The 21,156-nt window shown below is 33.3% G+C and overlaps 2 protein-coding genes and 1 pseudogene across 2 annotated transcripts; all 3 read right to left on the bottom strand.

Annotated features, from left to right (window-relative positions):
• Positions 1-3,728: 3,728 nt before the first annotated feature.
• LOC143914734 (gamma-glutamyl hydrolase-like) lies at positions 3,729-12,281 on the bottom strand (annotated as a pseudogene).
• On the bottom strand, positions 11,701-14,626 carry LOC143914790 (gamma-glutamyl hydrolase A-like). The gene is made up of 6 exons (XM_077435136.1): positions 13,739-14,626; positions 13,605-13,655; positions 13,302-13,531; positions 13,120-13,226; positions 12,951-13,048; positions 11,701-12,878 (listed from the first exon to the last, which is right to left on the bottom strand). The coding sequence occupies exons 1-6, from the start codon at positions 13,996-13,998 to the stop codon at positions 12,626-12,628; spliced, it is 999 nt and encodes a 332-aa protein (XP_077291262.1). The 5' UTR covers positions 13,999-14,626; the 3' UTR covers positions 11,701-12,625.
• Positions 14,627-16,700: 2,074 nt separating this feature from the next.
• On the bottom strand, positions 16,701-20,949 carry LOC143914789 (gamma-glutamyl hydrolase A-like). Its single transcript, XM_077435135.1, has 6 exons — positions 20,556-20,949; positions 19,452-19,502; positions 17,983-18,212; positions 17,780-17,886; positions 17,598-17,695; positions 16,701-17,522 (listed from the first exon to the last, which is right to left on the bottom strand). The coding sequence occupies exons 1-6, from the start codon at positions 20,921-20,923 to the stop codon at positions 17,267-17,269; spliced, it is 1,110 nt and encodes a 369-aa protein (XP_077291261.1). The 5' UTR covers positions 20,924-20,949; the 3' UTR covers positions 16,701-17,266.
• Positions 20,950-21,156: the final 207 nt, after the last annotated feature.

Below are 21,156 nucleotides of genomic sequence, written 5' to 3'. Positions count from 1 at the left end.
ATTGCACTTAGACCAACGGATATCTGTTATCGGATTAACTAAATGCATGCACTTACTTCCAAAGATTATATCTGGACTCTAAGTGCATTTAGGCTAAACAATGACCGTTATTAGTTATTTCTCAGAATCGGTACGGGAGACCCAATGTCGTGGAAACACATATCCGAATACGTGACTATACAACAGGTAAACAGATTAGGCGTCCTGAGAGATCTAACCTTTATAAGGCGGTACGTAGGCGATATCAGGTCATTCTGGACTGAGCAGGGACAGTGCGTGTAACTCCTGAATCATCAATAAATGCTGTGATACGACTGTTGGCCTTTTACTTGGATCCTCCACCCACCCCTACGCAACAGTATTATATTATTCTAATGTTAATCTAAAGCGTAATAGGAAAAATAGCTCAAAAACCTATTTACAATCCTTATAAATGTTCATAATACATCTAATACATAATATTAAAACATATAATATATATGAGTGGCATGCAGTGAAATTATCTCTCTTTTTGTCATACAGCCTTGTTTAATGTGCGCGCGCAGAATACGGGAGAAAAAACCTGCTCGCGCAAATTAAGTGAGTATGTATGACGGGGGGAGAGACCCTTTTTTTATCTTTCGATCTTTGCCTTCCGATATTTGCGTTTTCGGGCGTTTCACTTTCGGTCCCGTGAGGTAGACCCGACTTTAAGGCCCCAAACTAGGGCTGCCAGACTTTCCAATATTCCGGGTTTGTCTCTGTTTCACGCCTGTTGTCCCGGCGTCCCGAAGGGACCTATCGGGACAGCGAAATGTCCCGGTATTCGATGGCTGCTTATTGACCTTTCATTGTTCACAAATATCGACCCCTCACAGTTATGAAACTGAAAAAAAAAGTACAAATCGTAGATCTATATCGATGGTTAAAATAGCAAGAAAAGCGTGATTGAGAATATCAATTTTTTTTTCAAACTTCTTTGGCAATATGTAAATTCATTTAATATTAAAATAAACTAAATAAACTGGAAAAAATAAAGGAAATACTGGTTTATAAAAGGAAGGATATGAAATGTAATTTGTTAAGTTTACGCTTTTTACAAAGTTTTTTATCATCCTTGTAATATCTGTGCCCTGGGGGAGGGGAGGGAAAATTCAATTAAAATGTTCCGGTTTGGATATCAATAAATCTGGCAGCCCTACCCCAAAAGCACTAGCGATTTTTTGACGCGCAATTCACTTAGTCGCAAAAATAGAACATAGTGTAGCGTAGGCAAAAAAGAGCTGCCGTTTTAATTGCATTTGGAGACTATACGCCGCCTAAAGTGCATTCGGAAGTGGACAAAAGAGACCCCTGGATTAGGCCAAGTGGCATCTCCGGTAGTTCCTAGAACCCTGAGAGCGTGAGACCGCGAGAGCGTGGTACTCACTTAAAAGTAAACGGACGTGGAAGATGCAATGAGCGACCTGCCCTTTATAAGCAGGTACTTCAGGCATATCAGGTCATTCCGAAAGGATGATAAAGGATCTCCTTAATTACCCAATAAATGCTGTGAAACGACTTTGGCCTTTCATTTTGGATCCTCCACCCACCCCTACGCAACAATACTTAAGTACGACCGCATGCACATGCAACCAAAAAAGTTTTCGCAGCTACTAAAAAGATTCAACTGGACACTACGACAACGTGATTGTCACAAAATAAAATACGTCATATAAACCTGCGCGCATTTGCTGCAGCTTAGTCGAACCATTGATTTGAAAAATTTCTTGGTATGCTATATCAAATCGAGATGAATTTTATGAAATAGTCCCTTAAGAAGCCTCTGACTAATAAGCCACAGCACAACGTGTTTCTGTAAAATGATAAAGTTGCGACCAGAGAAGTGTTATACAATAGAAGTGCCCTAAGGCATCAGAAGTGTCAACAGTTGCGGTGTGGCTGCAGCCACACTCCGTTCGTGAAAAAAGGTCTGTTAATTAAAAGCTGGCGCGTAGACACGATGTTCTGACTCTTTCTCGCGCGCGGACACGCTTACGAGCGTGACAGAGACAACTATTATTACTAATTATTGTACTGTGAACGCGTTTGACACAGGGCATTTGTTCAAAAAGGCACTTCTATTGTATAACACTTCTCTGTTTGCGATTGTTTAGTTACAAGTGCGTGCACCGTAATATTTTTGTGCGATAGTTTCTGTCGCGTGAAAAAATGATCACGCGAAAGAAAATCGGAAGTGCGTTTGGGGCCTTACTGTAAATGGATTATTCCGCAAAAAGCGATTTTGCGCAAGTCACTAAAATCTCGATCATGAAACAACTGGGACTCAAGTTCTCGTTAGTACAATATTTCGCATGTACAGTAATATTATTAAAGACCTTGCATTGAATTATATTGTAACAATATTACATATATAGTTACATACGAAATAATTAAAAAAAAAATAAAGAAATTATTTACGTCCTTTCAATGTTACAACACATTGCACGAATGCGACAACATGCTCGGTTCTCTAAGTCTCACGCTACATCGGATCGACTAATATATGTTTTCTGTTATATAAACCACGCATAATGGTAGACTCGAGCCACAAAAAAAATGGGACGCTCGTTAATGACCAATAACGTCTTAGTTCAACGTCTCAGAATTTGGTTCCATTATAGGTAGGGTTGCCATACGTTCCGTATATACGGGACATGTCCCGTATTTCACTTCTCGGTCCCGTATTACAATTTGTCCCGTATTTGTCCCGTTTTCTCCCTAAACTTTCCTCCAAAAACAGACTGTCGATTTCTTTAACACTGCTGTGGAATACATTGATAAGTGGTCCCAATCATTCAACAAATTTAATGCTTTCGATTGGATGACTCTCAAGCAAGTTCCTGAATGGGGGGAAATAGAACGAACCGTTGAATATTTGCAAGTAAGGAACATCGATGTTGGAAACAATGAGCTTCTTTTCAACCAGTTCGTATATTTAAAAGATTATTTAAACAAAAATAATTCCAACGAAAACTGGGAGACAACGCTGAAATTGAGTATGGAAGAGAAATGGCTGAAGTTTTTTAGAGATATCAAGCATATTGAACAGAAGTCATATTTAATAAAACTATGTGAGTATATATTTGCCATTCCAGCCCACAATGCCAATGTGGAGAGAATATTTTCCCCGATGTCAACACAATGGTCGGATGAAAGAAATAAGCTGGCAGTTGAGACAGAGGCAATTTTGGTTTGCAAGTATAATTTTAAAATGACTTGCGCCCAATTTTATCATCATGTAAAAGAGGAAAATGATTTAATTAAAAAATTTAAATCATCGTTAAAATACGATTGGGCTAAAAAAGACTAATTTTTTAAAATAAACTATTACCTACCTACTTTTCCATGTTTTATTTATGTAGCACTTAAATGTCCCGTATGCTTCAATACGCAATGGGCTACGTTTCGACACCGGTGTGATTGTGTTAGTGCGTGGTACTAGTGTGCGTGGTACTAGTGTAAGCGTAGTGACCCCCACTCCTTAGCCCGCCGGTCGCTACCTCACCCGTCCCCAACGTTCCCCTCTCGTATCTCGTATGGTGGGCCGAGAGAGGGGAGGGGGAAGCGGGGAACGCCACTCGCCGCTTAGCCATGCGTGCGCGCGCATTCGCTTGGGGACGTGCTAGCAGCTCGCCACGACTTTTTATTTCGATGCATGCACTCTTCTGTCAGATGATACGCACGTGCTCATGTTCATGCTCACCAATTCAGAAGTGACCGATACCGTGGGTCTGAGTTTTGTGGGAATGCATATCCGAGTACGTGACCATAACAATAGGTAAACAAATCCGAATTTGAAGATGTCCTGAGAGACCTATCCCTTATGAGGTGAGATTTAGGCGATATCAAGACATTCTGGACTGAGCACTGCCAGTGTGTGTATCTCCTTAATCATCAATAAATGCTGTGACACGACTTTGGCCTTTTACTTGGATCCTCCACCCACCCCTACGCAACAATACCAATGATTTTTGTCCCTTGGAAATTTCTGTCTTTTCAGGTTATCCATATCTTTTTTTTACCCATTTCAAAATCTATGGGTACCTTTTATGGTTACCCATAGATTTTTATGTAAAAAAAATATAGAAATAACATAATTTTAAAATTATAAAAATCAAAAAAGTTGGAAACTACAAAAGATTTTAACTTTTGTTAAATTGGATTTAACTTATTAGATTATCAAATCGTTATTCTCATGCTGCGTACGGACCAAACCAACGACGAATTTGGTCCAACGATTTAACCAGCAGGATTAAACCAGTAGCGTACAAAATATCGAAATAAAAATTAAATTTAAAAATTGAAATTAAATATCAAAATTAAAAATATTATTATTATATTAAAATTAAATTCAAATATCAAAATAAAATTATAATCAATATATTAAAATTAAAATAAAATATTGAAAGTTAAAACAGAACATGCCCAATTTAAATAAATTTTCGAGATTGACCTAAAATTAGATCATCAACAATCACATACAGATAATCCTCGACTTTTGTTTGTCGAAGATGTTTTGACTTACGTAGATACGCACTAAGTTCGAAAAAAAAATCAAAGAATTATTATTTTTACTTCCCCGTAATGCGCTGTTACTGAGCATATATCATGTGTTAGTATAGGTGACCGAGTTATTGTTTTCAACCCGAGACGTTGTCGGTTTTATCAAAGGAAATTTTTTTGTCTTCAATTGTTTCTCTCGTCGTAATAAATCAATTAATTAAATCATTTCAGAGGTAAATTTTATCGGATAATGTCTTCAATTGTTTCTCTCGTCGAAATAAATCAAATAATTAAATCCATCTCAGAGGTAAAATTTATCGGATAATGTGTGATTATTAATTTTATTTCGACGAAAGAAAAAAAAACCCTTTGACAAATCACCGACATTTTTTTTGTTAAATATTTCATCGACGGCGAAACACATTGGTGTATCGTGACGACTTATAAGAAACAATAACAAGGGTTTTTTCGCTCGTAATTATAATATTTCTCTGGTTGTAATGCATAATATAAGCATTTTCTATCAAAATGTACGAGGCCTTAAATCTAAACTGGATGAATTAGGTTCTAACTCGGCTATTCAATGTGCTGACATCCTGGTACTAACGGAAACCTGGCTTGACGACTCTGTGCATGATTCTTTTTAATTTACATCAATGACATCTCAAAAATAATTAAGTATTCAGACTATCTTTTATTCGCCGATGACCTTAAGCTTTTTAAGACAGTTAAGTCTCATAGTGACGCAGCCCTTCTCCAATTGGACTTAGATGCGCTGTCAAGTTGGTCTGTCGATAATAAATTATTTTTTAGCATTCAAAAATGCTGTGTTCTCAATGTGACAAGATCTTCAAATCGCTTGATTTATCCATATCGCCTAAGTGGTGTTGAATTAAAGTTTGTAGATGAATATTGTGATTTGGGGGTCTTGTTCTCGAATAATTTTCAATTTAAACGACACATAGACAATATTTGTTTGCGTGCAACAAAAATGCTGGGATTCTTACTAAGAGTTAGCAAACCTTTCCAGAGTACGTTGGTGCTTAAAATTCTTTATGAATCTTTAGTACGTAGTATTCTAGAATTTTCTTCTATTATATGGAATCCTACCCATATAACTCATTCATTGAAGATTGAGAGAATCCAAAAACGGTTTCTCAGATATCTTTATTTGAAACAGTGTGGTTATTATCCTTGGCTATATCCTAGTGCATTCCTATTAGGGGCGTTAGGTTTCAACTCATTGGAGTCTCGTCGGAATATGTTACTGGGAAGACACTTTTTTAAGCTGTTGAATGGGATAATACACAATCGTCAGGTTCTAAAGGAATTTAGGTTTAATGCACCTTGTAAATTCAGGGACTTGAGAAATCGTGATTTGTTTGTTCCTCCTGTGGCTCGCACAAATATGTTGTCAACGGCTCCTATATCTAGAGCGATATATCTGCTTAACAGGATTTCTGGTGAAATTGACCTCTTCAATATAAAATATACTAATCTGGTTGAGTGGTTGTTGAGGAATGCCAGTGGTTGATTTTGCCTATTATAAATATTAATGATTGTTATTACTTTATCTATGTTTTTTCTTTTTTTTATGATTTTATGATTTTAATGATGTTGTGTTAATATTGTTATTATTATAAGTTATTATTACTGTTATCATGTTATTATTACTGAATGACCGGCCACAGCGACGCGTTGGAGATCTCTGTAATGTCACTGTGGCTAATATGTTAAATAAATAAATAAAAAATAAAAAAAATATCGTCGTAATTCAAAACATTGTTGTAATTCAAAACATCAACGATGATCTAATTTTAGCTCAATCTCGCTCGTTAGCTTAATTTTGATATTTAATTTAAATTTTTTTTATTTCATTTTTATTTCGATATTTTGTACGCTACTGGTTTTAAAAGTTGGCCCAAAATCTTCGTTGGTTAAATATTTCCGAAGGGGGAAACACAGTAGTGTATCGTGACGACTTATAAGAAACAATAACAAGGTTTTTTTCGCTCGTAATTATAATATTTATCTGGTTGTAATGCGTTTTGTCGTAATTCAAAACATTGTTGTAATTCAAAACATCAACGATGATCTAATTTTAGCTCAATCTCGCTCGTTAGCTTAATTTTGATATTTAATTTCAATTTTTTTATTTAATTTTTATTTCGATATTTTGTACGCTACTGGTTTTAAAAGTTGGCCCAAAATCTTCGTTGGTTAAATATTTCCGAAGGGGGAAACACAGTAGTGTATCGTGACGACTTATAAGAAACAATAACAAGGTTTTTTTCGCTCGTAATTATAATATTTCTCTGGTTGTAATGCGTTTTGTCGTAATTCAAAACATTGTTGTAATTCAAAACATCAACGATGATCTAATTTTAGCTCAATCTCGCTCGTTAGCTTAATTTTGATATTTAATTTCAATTTTTTTATTTAATTTTTATTTCGATATTTTGTACGCTACTGGTTTTAAAAGTTGGCCCAAAATCGTCGTTGGTTTGGTGCGTACGGACCATCACATAATCTGAAAACATGACGATTTATGAGAATTTTTGTGTATTAATGTTTCGTTTTTTGTCAACTTAAAAATTTGAGCATTTCAGAAACCGATACTAAGTTTAATTTCGATAGGACTAACGGTATTCAAAATATCCCCAAAATACACAGACACGCACACTCTTATTCTAGAACATGAATACGTGATCAGTGATCGATTCCGAGTTCGAATCCGCCAAAATTTCGAGTTTGAATTTTCGCATGCTCAAAAAACTTCATCTATGTAGATAAAGTCAAAATACTCGAGATACTTTAAAACTCTAAAGAGGACTAGCTGCTTTGAAAAATCCATAAATGAGTCTCTTCCGTAGGTGATAATTCTCATGTTATCAAATATGAAGATAGTATATACGTACATATGTATGTGCTACTAATAATGTTTGAATTTTATGTACTAAGTCATAAAAAATATGTATGTGTGATAGTGTGTTAAATAGGGCTGTGGAATCAGAGTCGGAGTTGTGGAGTAGGAGAATTCCAAACGGAGTCAGCATCACGGAAAAAGTAAATATCACAAAAAATTGGCATGTTTTCCAACTTATTGAATAAGTACACTAATAGGGTATGTGTATGAATTTCATAGACAAACAAATCAATTTAATAAAAAGTAAAAATGAAAAAAAGTATATAAACACATCTAAATACGTGCAATTAAACGATTTCATTTATAATGTACATAATTTGCATTCATGATATTTATAAAGACATTATTAAATTTCAATTTATTACTGGATAAAATAGTTGACACATATCTACTTGTTGTACTGTAATAAATAAATGAATAAAAAGAAGTCGGAATCGGTTGATTTTTTTACGACTCCGACTCTGACTCGACAGTCCTGGTTTTTCGATTATCGCAAAATTTATAACATTTTTTGAAATATTTATAACGCACATGCCATTCACCCCTCGCGCCCCCGCGGGGGTGAATCCATTGAATCGAAAAAAATCAAATCGGCGCCTATGAATCGAAAAAAAATAAATCGAATCACGTGTTCGATGACGTCACCGATCTACGGACGACGAACAAAGGATACATACATACATACATACATACAAAGTCTCTTTCCAAATTATATATTAGAAGAAGAAGATTTTAATTTTCGTATGGCAAAAATTGGGCGAAAAAGTAACACTGCTCTATGTACTTCCAGACAATGCCGTGTATGTCGTAGGAAAATTATAAATTAAAGAAGCTTTCTCCTAGAAACTATCATTGAAAATGTGATGACTTTGACGAGCTTGACTGATGAAAAAGTCTGCAAAATACCTGTTCGCCATAATTGCATTTTTGGAATGGGAAATATTTCGATTCGGAGCCCATTCATATATGTATGTTCTACTGGGGTCAAATTCTTAAAAAAAAAAACACAAGATAAATATTTCCAAAAATTTTAAATTGTATAAAATTTTCTTTAAAAATTATAAAAAAAATCGATTACCGCTTCAGTAACGCAAAATTGATGAAAATTTGAAGTAACCGCTTCCTTGTCCAATATCGATATTACTTCTTCAGGAGCATTCATAAACATTCTACTGTCATGGAAACCTATAAAATATCATTATTTGATTAATTTAATCATTTGAGATTGTTTAAAACAGATTAGACTTTTATTAGTTTTGGTATTATTATATATACCGACAAAACTTCTAACCTTTTTTTTAAGTCCAGATGTAAAGCTTGTTTGCTGGATCTGCAATCGCTTCTATGTTCCTGTCTATTTGCTGAAAGGTAAGTCAAAAGTTCGAATCCCAAACAAGTTCCCCAAATAGGAAAATAGTCTCCAGCATCATTTATTTTCATAGCATTTTTATATATAATTTTGCCAGCGTCTGCGTACCCGTTTGACTGGTTGAACCAGCTCGCACCACCAGGCAATAAAACTCTTAAAAAAATTATAAAATATAATCAACATTACGGTTGTACGAATTATTTTAGAAGTGGATCAACGAGAAAGAGGTAAAATTTAGTATTTAATATCACGAATTATATTTGAAAAACCCTTTGCCAATCCTTAACAGATACATAGGTATGTAAATTTGATTGCAAAATATTATTGTTAATGGTTTTATGATATTGATTTAACGGGCAGGTGTCGAAACATATAAATCAACATCATAGTATTTATAACTTAGGTTTATTCAAATTGTATACTTTATTTGGACAGCTGAATTGATGAACTTCAGATCTGGAAATTTTATATTGAAAAATACTAAATTAAACGTGTAAATGCCGAGAATTAGTCCCGAGTTTATAAACAATGATATTGTGATTGTGTAAATATCATATACGTAGGAGCCAATTCGTGAAGGGACACGCGGTAAGGTAGTCATCAAGACTTGTATAGCGCTTTGAATCATGTTTATTTCTTGAAACGAACTGTCGTTAAACTAATACTTGACTCAAGTGTGCCAACTTAATCATTCATACATGCACTTTTGAAAATTAAATCCTACATACACATGCTTGCGCAATTTTGCAAGTCGGAGAACACCAATTAACCTAATAACCCCTTAAAATTTCTTAATAATCTTCTTCTTTTCCAATCCTATAATGAAATCATAATTAATATATTAATTATAACAATAATAAAAACATCGAATCAATTGAATTTAATTGATTTTAATTGGACGAGGTATACGAGACATACATACATATGTACATATATCTCATTTTACTTCATTTTATAGTGGAAAAAATACACGATGGGCTTGGTATCTGAGTCCTTTTGTCCGTGTTCTTTTCCGGAGCAGGATGCAGATCATATTCTGTGGTCCTGTCCTGGGATGGAGGCTGAGAGGAGGGTTCTGCTGGACAGCGTCAGGGGTTCTCTCATTGGCCCCATACATCATGGGGATCTAATAATGAGTAAAGCATCGTTTAGAGCTTTCGAAAAGTTCGCGGAATGCTTTGGGAAGCTGTGTTCCCCTGGATGCTACTACTCCACTTAATTGCAAAAGCATTTATGTGTTGATTTTTTTTTTAATATTATATTCTGTGAATGTGTGTGTGTGTGAGTGTGCGTTTGCTGTTTAGGTGAGTGTATGTATTTGTGGTTTATGTGTGTGTGTGTATGTGTGTGTGTGTTTGTGTGTGTGTGTGTGTGTGTGTGTATATATATATGTGTGTGTGTATGTGTGTGTGTGTGTGTGTGTGTGTGTGTGCGTGCGTGCTTATGCACGCATAATCATGCGTACATATATGTTTACTTGAGGTGTGCGTGCATTCGCACGGCACATCTCAGGTTTTGTTTCCTACCGCATGCGCGCTTTATGTGTTCATGCGTTGTTGTTAATTTTGTACTTGGCTATGTACAGTGTGGTTTTTTTATTAGAACAGTGATGTGCGGTTGTTCTTGTGCGATATTCATGAACAACCGTCTCGTTCTCCGACGAAAGGGTCTCTTGGACTGTATTCGTCGGGGGGGGTGGTGGCCTCATGTTGAGGGCTTTAAGGGTCAAATTCCGTGACCTTTAAAGCGGGCTTAGAATACATAATCATTACATAATTTAATTAAGTACAGAATTAATCCATTGAGACATCTATGGATTTTAGATTTTGTGCACAATTATTACAATTAATACACGGAACAAAATGCAGATGATTATTGAGACATCTATAGATTTAGATTTTGTGCATAATTTTTACAAATTATACACAATAATACATAAGATATTTTGTGACAACAGGAAAGGATTTATTTGCCAATCTGAGAAACAGTTTCAACAATGATCAGATAAAATTGGCAAACTCTGATTGAGAAACGGTCGATTTGGAGTCACAAAACCCCCAAATCTAACCAGCAGTTTTAGCGGATCGAACAAGTGATCGCATGGTGCTAAACATATACATACATAGTTTTACATAGATACATAGTTTTATTTTATTTTTCATTGCTGGCCAGACCTTGGTTTGACGAGGTCGGTCGTTTCATGTCAGAATTTGTCGGTTTTTCTGATTTGAAACGATTTCTGTAAAATTGGCTTTAATTATCCAATTTTCTGTTGCGAGAGGCCTTGAGTTGTTGTTATCTCTTGGGTTTCGCCAGATTTTCTCCATAGATGTCTCTATGGAAGATTGTTGAAATGTAAAAAATATTTCGTATTGTTACATGAAAGTTATTCATCGTTATTTATCGTATTCATACGATGTTTGTAATATCTGACCATAGATGTCGGATGTTGTTTGATTTACATGTGTGTATCTATGTAATAATTATGTGAACCAGGAAGGTGAATTCGGGGTTTACCCTGGTATATTTGTATGTATGTATGTAAAAATAAAAATAAAATAAAATATTTGATTTATTTTTGATGTAATTTAAAGATTTCAATACGAATTAAGTTAGTTGTGTCATCGCTTGTTACTGGGAAAATACCTATTACAATTAATATACTTGTTATTGCTCAAATCGAATACATACATGTGGGATTTTATGTGTGTGAGTGAATTATGTAATGAGTAATGTTGAGGAGTGATGTACAAACAGTGGTACACATGAGTGTACACTGTTTGGGAGTTGGGAGAAGTGTGATGCCAACTGACAGTTGGCAGTAGAGCCGCTAGCCGGACGGCCACCGGTAGGTGCGTACGCGCACGTGTGTATACTTAATGTACAATAAACGTACATTTATGGACAAAGATCGCCTTTGATTGTCTCTCTCACAATCCTCCCTATATCTCGACCTCTACATACATATATCATTAAAACGTTTCATGTAGTGTTTAGTATTGTAGGAATATAGCACGACTTGTGCTATTACGAAACAAAACCAGTGATTTCATCATCGATCCTGTACAAATATGCATAACTCAAGGGCAACGTCCCTTTCGACTATTCCAGAAGAAATAGTTCATCGCTCGATCGTAAAACGAACGAAACCCAACAGTGATGTCATCAGGCAACCGTAAACACGTGAAAAGTCGTTTACGCGTGGCACACGACCCCATTCTTAAATGAACGACGTCCTGGCGCTGACCCCATAGCTATAAACCACACGTGTACCAAAGACACGTGCCTCGAAAACAGGTCAACACGTGTCTTGAAGAAGGAGACAAAGCATCTGCACACGGCACGCTTCAAGCCAGAACGTATATAAAGCGACGCACCAGCTCCAGAACACCAGAGTAAACCTCTGGAGTTCAACCAGCTCACTTCTACGAAGCTCAACTTCTTCATACATAAAATAACCATTGTAAAAATTGAACAAAAATAAACGATCCTCTTACAAACTACACAACATGTGATTCGTTAGGCCGGGATACGGTCAACATACCTTCCCTGCCTTACAGTATAATGAATAATGATTTAGGTCACAAAATAGAGATTTTCAAACTTTTTGATTAAAAAAATAAATAAATGTTTTTAGTTGGATGGAAATTATAAGAAAAGTATTGTTTTATTAAAGTTTTTGTCGAATTACAATGAAATAATTACTTGAAAAATAATATGAAATATGACTTGGTAAACATACATATGTATACCAAGTAGGTAAAGGAAAAGTTTCTTTCTATCGAGACAGCCTCGATAAGTTTTATTTAGAAGAAATAACATTGCTCATAAGCGATTCCCTTCAAATCGGTATACTCTGTTTTATATTTGTATATTAAATAATTTTGCTCATCCTTCGTGCTGGCAAATTTATGATTGCTTTTACGAGCTTCACTGACGAAGAAGTCACCAAAATATCGATTGCCGAGGATTGCGTCGTTTCCACGAGGAATATTTTTATTTGGTTGCCACTCAAACATAACCTTTTCGGGATGAAATTGTACTCCATAGAAAGGATATCTGAAATAAAAAAATGTATATGGAATAAAATTATTTCGAGCAGATAAAATCATATTCATACTTTCACCTTACTTTTTTGATTCTATTGCTGAAATAAAATTGAATCCGTTCAAGTCATTATTAATGGCAATAACTGTCCAATCTTTATCGAGGTTGTTAGTTTTCAAATCCTACGAAAAAAAATCATACGGAATAATGATAAATACAGTTTTTTCAATAATATTGAAATTCAAGTACTTACAGCTTCAGTGACGCAAAACGAATGGAAATTAGATGTAATATCTTGAGTGGATAATTTTGTTGTTATATCACTTGGTGAATCTTTGAACATTTTGCTTAATTGGTAATCTAAAATATTAATTAAAAAGGAAAATTATTTCTCATTATGAGTTTTATTCTATTTATTATTTCGACTTTTTTTACCAGGCTTGAAATTCAATGGTAGTGGCTGATTTATAGAATTGCAAGAGGCTCGAAAATCTTTTCTATTTGCCGCCAGGTAAACTAAAAGTTCAAATCCTAAGCAAGTCCCCCATAGTGGAAAGTATTGACCCTTATCGTTGAGGGATTTAGCAATTTTATAAATTATATCCCCAGCATCTGCATATCCACTTGACGTTTTAAATGAAGAAGAACCACCAGGGAATAAAACTCTAGAGAAGTTTTAACAAAATTTTTGAAAAAAACAAAATAATTAAAAAAAAAATTGACATTTTTATAACAAACCCATTGATTTTATTCATGATATCTTCGTAATAAGGCTTCTTTCTTCCTATACTAAAAATTTTATAAATCGTGAAAAATTAACAAAAAATATACAAATTAAACTGAAAAAATATATCAATATATATTTTTTTTACAAAATTGGCACAACTCTAGCTCCAGATGATTCCAAATACTTCACATACGACGCTGCGATGAAACTGTCATACATTGGATATTTACTAGCGAGAAACTTGGATAATTCTCTTGTCAATATGCCAATTATAGGTCCTTCCACAGCTGTTGTCGCATCTGGTGCAAGGCTGAGGCTTGCATTGTCAATATCTGTATTGTTTGCAGACTGTACAGAAATTGCGTGTGCAATTAAAATGGCCAATAACACCCAAAACAGCTGCATGGCTTAACAGTTTCAAAAATACTGATCGACAATTACATGCGATGATTATCTGCTAAAATGCTAAAAGAGATAGTGGTGTCTCCAGTGGTGTAGTGCTAAATAAAAAATTCGGGTGTGACCAACCCATGACTATCTATGTATTTGAGGAATATAAGAAGGTTACAAAACAAAATTCGATATTGAACTAATAACTATGATAGCGATACAAATTGAGCGCAAATATATGGAAACTTGCACAAGACAAAAGTTCTACTTCCAGTTTTCGGATTTTGTTCAAATTTTTTTATTATTTAAAATCAGTATAATTATTATACACATTAAATATCAAGACGATAAAAATAATTTAAAAGGTCAAAATAAAATAATGAAATATTGTTTAAAAAAAAAATACTACTTCCGGTTTACGAATTCTGACCAAAACGTTACCAAATCTAAGTTAGTACATAAGGAATACAAATATAAATTTTCAGCTTTATACGTCTAGGGGTGTGGACAGGATCCAGGCGACAACATTTTTGACCTTTCTAAGAGGATAAAATCCCACTTCCGGTTTATTAAATTTAGTGATTTTTTTTATTTTCATCACATTAATACAAAAATTATACTTGAATTTTTTCGTGAAGATCACACATATATTTACAGGATAACAGGATATAATGTTTATTTGGACATGTATTCCTTATCAGATAAGAGTAGCTCTTGTGCCTGATAAGGGAGCTACGATTCTATTATAAATTCTTAAAATCTATTATAATATTTTTTATATAAAAATTTTTCAGTGTAAGTTTTTTTTGAAAAAGTGTTTAATTTTTTTTACTTGTTCTGTTTGGTTAACAATACAGCGCAATTCAGAACATGTTTAAGGGGTCGAAAAAAATAGTGGATGATAAATCGAACAAGAGTAAACTGCGTCTTCCGGTTGAGGTATGCTTACCAAATTTTATCCATAACTTGCTATTACGCTTAAACTTTTAGATTTCAGTTCAATAAACCAAACCAAAATTTCAGTTCAATAAACCAAAAGGTTTTTGAGAAAAACATAAAAAACCTCGATTCTCTAGAGTAAAACTACTACTTTCGGTTCAGATAAAAATATTTAAAAAATATAAGGTTATAGATATTATTATTTATATTACATGTAAAAAAATTTAATCCGATTCAGTAAGCGGTTTGGGAGATAATTGAATTCAAAAACTTAAAAAAAAGAGGACACCTTTAAGGGAGGTACCATTTCCGGTCAACTTAAAAATTTGAAAAAAAATTTCGTCATGTCTATAAGAATTTTAGTAATAAGTAGATAGAACTAACGGTGTTCAAAAAATCCCCAAAACACACAGACACACACACACACAGCCACACACACACATTTTTTCTAGACCATGAAATCGTGATCAGTAATCGATTCTGAGTTCGAATCAGTCAAAATCTCGAGTTTTGACTGCGCCGCCCGACCCAGCCCCCCCCTAAAACCAACCCTCCCCCCTCCCGCTTTTTTCCTTAGTAAAAAAAAGGTTGTTTCCTAATATTGATAGTTCAAATATTTATAAAACAAATCAAATAATAATTAACAAATATTCTTACTTGTTGAAATTATGATGTATTTTCTTATATTATATAAAAACTTCCATAATGCATCCTCTTCAACATCTTTGATTTTGCAAAACCCATGTTTGTGTGTCAACTGCAACATTTCCTTTTAGCAATGCTAAAACCATGAACAATACATACGTCAAAAAACTATCAAAATTTAGAAACTACAAAAGATTTTAACTTTTGTTAAAATGGATTTAACTTATTCGATTATCAAATCGTTATTCTCACATAAGCTGAAAACATGACGATTTATGAGAATTTTTGTGTATTAATGTTTTGTTTTTTGTCAACGTAAAAATTTGAGCATTTCAGAAACCGATACTGAGTTTAATTTCGATAGCCACCAGCGACTTAATAGTAAATAATATTTAAAAAAAATTAAATATATTTTAAAAACTACAAAAAAGTAACTTAACAATAATAGAAACCATGCTCATCATTGAAAAACCAAAAAATATAGCGAAAAGCCTGTTAGTGATTTGATAGATAAGATGACAGACACAACTTTAAAATTAAAATTAAAACTTAAAATAATGAGTGTCTTAAATCTCTGAATCTGGAACTTGATAAAAGGTTTAATTTTTTAAAACTGTAAAAAAAAAGAAGAATTTAATTTTTTTAAAACTGTTTCTTTTGTATCTTCCCCTTTTATTATGATGACAAATGAAAATTTCATAGTACTACAAAATAGATTAAAAATCATTTTCAGTATTGAGATTAATTAACTGGGCTAGCGTAAAATATTTATTATTAGAAATTAGTCACGATCAAGTACTTAATAACCATTTTAATAATATTTCGGTTCAAAAATTTTGGTCGGAAATATACGTTGACAATAAAACAAACCAATATAAAGATTTGGCAACAATTTCTTTATTAATATTGTCTATTTTTCCCACTACCGTATATTGCGAAAGATCATTCAGTGTAATGCACTTTATTAAAAACAAATTTAGAAACCAGCTGACAGAGGCAAACTTAGAAGCAGCAATGCGGCTTGCATTGGAAGAAAGGAGTATTGAGCAATTTCCATTTGCATTATTATTAAATAAATAGATAGAAATGTTAAAATTTCTTTTATTTTATGAATTAATTGATCCACTTTTTTTGTAATTTATTTGATTAAATTTGGTGCGGCCACCAGACATTTCCATGGGACCATTATTATCACCTGTGCGGCCACGGTAAAATTTCACCCGAGAACCACTGTTCTAGAACATGAAAACGTGATCAGTGATCGATTCCGAGTTCGAATCCGCCAAAATTTCGAGTTAGTAAAAATACTCAAGATAACTCTAAAGAGGACTAGCTGCTTTGAAAAATCCATAAATGAGTCTCTTCCGTAGGTGATAATTCTCATGTTATCAAATATGAAGATAGTATATACGTATATATGTATGTATGTGCTACTAATAGTGTTTGAATTTTATGTACTAAGTCATAAAAAATATATGTATATTGTGAGACGTTTCATTTTAAACGTTTTTTCTTTGACGTGTGATCGTGTGTTAAATAGGGCTGTGGAATCTGAGTCGGAGTTGTGGAGTAGGAGAATTCCAAACGGAGTCAACATCACGGAAAAAGTAAATATCACATTATTAATTAATATTAAAAGTCAACTATGAAATTTTGCTATATCATTTTATTAATAATTTCAATTTTCGTATGACAAAAATTAAGCGAAAAAGTAACACTGCTCGTATGTACTTCCAGACAATGCCGTGTATGTCGTAGGAAAATTATAAATTAAAGAAGATTTCTCCTCGAAACTATCATTGAAAATGTGATGACTTTGACGAGCTTGACTGATGAAAAAGTCTGCAAAATACCTGTTCGCCAAAATTGCATTTTTGGAATGGGAAATATTTCGATTCGGAGCCCATTCATATATGTTCTTCTCTGGGTGAAATTGTGTCCCATAAAATGGATATCTGTTGCATATAATAAATAATAAAACATTAATTCGAAGAAAATATTCTAAAATTTCAGATCTTGAAGTTCCTCACCCTTTGGCTTCTATGGTTGATATGAAATTAAACCCATCGAAGTCATCGTTGACGGATAAAACTTTCCATTCTGTATCCAAATTAAAACGAGTCAAATTCTTAAAAAAAAAAACAATATAAATAACTCCAAATATTTTAAATTTTATCAAATTTTCTTTACAAATTATAAAAAAATCGATTACCGCTTCAGTAACGCAAAATTGATGAAAATTTGAAGTAACCGCTTCCTTGGCCAATATTGATATTACTTCTTCAGGAGCATTCATAAACATTCTACTGTCATGGAAACCTATAAAATATCATTATTTGATTTATTTTATCATATGAGATTATTTAAAACAAATTAGACTAAGTGTTGGTATTATATACCGACGAAATTTCTAACCTTTTTTAAAATCCAGATGTAAAGCTTGCTTGCTGGATCTGCAATCGCTTCTATGCTCCTGTCTATTTGCTGAAAGGTAAGTCAAAAGTTCGAATCCCAAACAAGTTCCCCAAATCGGAAAATAGTCTCCAGCATCGTTTATTTTCTTAGCAATTTTATATATAATTTCGCCAGCGTCTGCGTACCCGTTTGACTGGTTGAACCAGCTCGCACCACCAGGCAATAAAACTCTTAAAAAAATTATAATATATAATCAACATTACGGTTGTACGATCAAGTGTAATGAATTATATTTATACGAATTATATTTTAAAAACCCTTTGGCCAATCCTTCACAGATAGGTATGTAAATTTGATGGCATAATATTATTGTTAATGGTTTTATGATATTGATTTAACGGGCAGGTGTAGAAACATATAAATCAAAATCATAGTATTTATAACTAAGGTTTATTCAAATTGTATACTTTATTTGGACAGCTGAATTGATGAACTTCAGATCTGGAAATTTTATATTAAAAATTACTAATAAATTAAACGTGTAAATGCCGAGAATTTATAAACAATGATATTGTGCTTATGTAAATATCGGTTCGGTGATTACTGGTCACAAATTACTCGTCACAAAGTCACTAAAATCTCTATAACGGAACATCTGGCAGCCGAAAAGTCCATCATACTAACAATAACTATCATAGTAACGAGAACTTGAGTGCCAAATATTGTGTATTCGCGATTTTCATGGCAAAAATTGTCTTTGTGTTCACCCCAATGTGACGAATAGTCCAATTACCGTAAATATCATATATGTACGTAGGAGCCAATTCGTGAAGGAAAACGCGGTAAGGTAGTCATCAAGACTTGTATAACTCTTTGAATCATGTTTATTTCTTGAAACGAACTGTCGTTAAACTAATGCTTGACTCAAGTGTGCCAACTTCATCATTCATACATGCACTTTTGAAAATTAAATCCTACATACACATGCTTGCGCAATTTTGCAAGTCGGAAAACACCAATTAACCTAATAGCCCCTTAAAATTTCGAACAATTTCATGAAATTGTATGTATAGTCAAAAATATCTATTTGGGAATGTCAACTTTTTCCAAAACATTTTTACAACATACCACATTTTTTCTAACATTTTTTCAATTAAAAAAACATGTGTATTTTTACTAAATTGTTAAATACACGCTTAAGTATGTATCAATTACATAATAATAAAATTAAAAGTACAATGTATTGCCATCTACTTGTGTGTTTATAAATATAAATATTTATAAACATATATTGTATGTACATAAATATCGACAAAAACAAATATATGGTCTGCTCCAAGAATGATAACTTTTGATATTCATCATCAGTTTTGACTTAAATTAAAAATATAGCTGTACATAAATATTTATGTATGTATGTATATCAAAAGTATCCAACTCGTATAATATAAGTTAATGTTTTTACGAACCCATTAATTTTATTTATGATGTCTACGTAATAATCTTCTTCTTTTCCAATGCTATAAAGAAATCATAATTAATATATTAATAATAATAATAATAATAAAAACATCGAATCAATTGAATTTAATTGATTCTAATTGGACGAGGTATACGAGACATACATATGTACATATGTACATACATATATCTCATTTTACTTCATTTTATAGTGGAAAAAATACACGATTCCTATTGGTAATATATGATTTTCTAATCATTGGGAGCTGTGTATGTATAGTAGAGGTTATTAATTTTTTTTTTTTATTCAATCAATCAAAGTACACTCGTCATTACTAGAGCCCCGATAACCAAGGTGCCGTTTATTGTTCAAATGTTGTAAATGCATTGTTAAAGGTTTGCCGAACCTTTTTTACAAAGCATTTACAACAATTGAACAATGAGCGACACCTTGGCTATTCGTACTCTAGTCATTACAGATCGCTCCAATGCGACAAGTGAACTATAAATATCAAGAAATTATATATATTTTTAATACATAATCATTACATAATTTAATTAAGTACAGAATTAATCCATTGACACATCTATGGGTTTTAGATTTTGTGCACAATTATTACAATTAATACACAGAATAAAATACAGATGATTATTGAGACATCTATAGATTTAGATTTTGTGCATGATTTTTACAAATTATACACAATAATACATAAGATTTTTTGTGACAACAGGAAAGGATTTATTTGCCAATCTGAAGAACAGTTTCAACAATGATCAGATAAAATTGGCAAACACTGATAGAGAAACGATCTATTTGGAGTCACAAAACCCCCAAATCTAACCAGCAGTTTTGGCGGATCGAACCAGTGATCGCATGGTGCTAAACATATACGCTACCATTAAGCCAAACTGCTGACCAAACAATAAAACTCGTAGTCCAATAGGAATCGAGATTACTGCCAAGTTAGCTGAAATGAAATATTATACACAATACATAAGCAGTACAAAGGTCTGCGAATAGTTACGATACCGAATCATCCGTTTGACTTCTTCTTTTAATGATAAGATAAAAATTATTTGAAAAAATAATCGGTTATATAAAATATTACCAAATCGGCACCACTCTCGCTCCAGCTCCTTCCACAAATTTCACATAGGATGCAGCTATAAAACTGCCATACATTCCTGGATACAATTGTTCGAGAGCATAGGATACCTCTTGAGACAGTATACCGATTATTGGCGATTCGTTGTCTGACTTTGAGTTTTTATTGGGAGTAAAATTAATTGGATCGCCCGTTATTGATATTACTTTTGCAGCATTAATTTCGTACGAAAGTAATAGCAAACAAGTTGTCCATATTAACTTCATGTTTGGACGGGACGGGCTCTCGTGTGATTCGGTACAAATGTTTTCAATTTCGTCGATACACTGACAATTGACTCTGTTGATTAATTTATGACGTAAATGGTTCATACGTTGATAGCCGCTATTGTGATATATTATGCATTGTATATGTATGTATGTAAGGTGAAAGTCCAATAATAATGCGGTAAACGGATTATTCCGCAAAAAGTGATCTCACGCAAGTCGCTAAAATCTCGATCACGGAACATCTGGCATTCGAGTTCTCGTTAGTACAATATTTCGCGTTCGTAAATTTCGGTTGATGGAGTTTTTGGGTGCCAGATGTTCCGTGATCGAGATTT

This window comes from Arctopsyche grandis, chromosome 7 (genome assembly GCF_051622035.1).
Source record: "Arctopsyche grandis isolate Sample6627 chromosome 7, ASM5162203v2, whole genome shotgun sequence".
Classification (NCBI taxonomy): Eukaryota; Metazoa; Arthropoda; class Insecta; order Trichoptera; family Hydropsychidae; genus Arctopsyche; species Arctopsyche grandis.
This window is presented reverse-complemented; position numbering and strand designations above follow the sequence as displayed.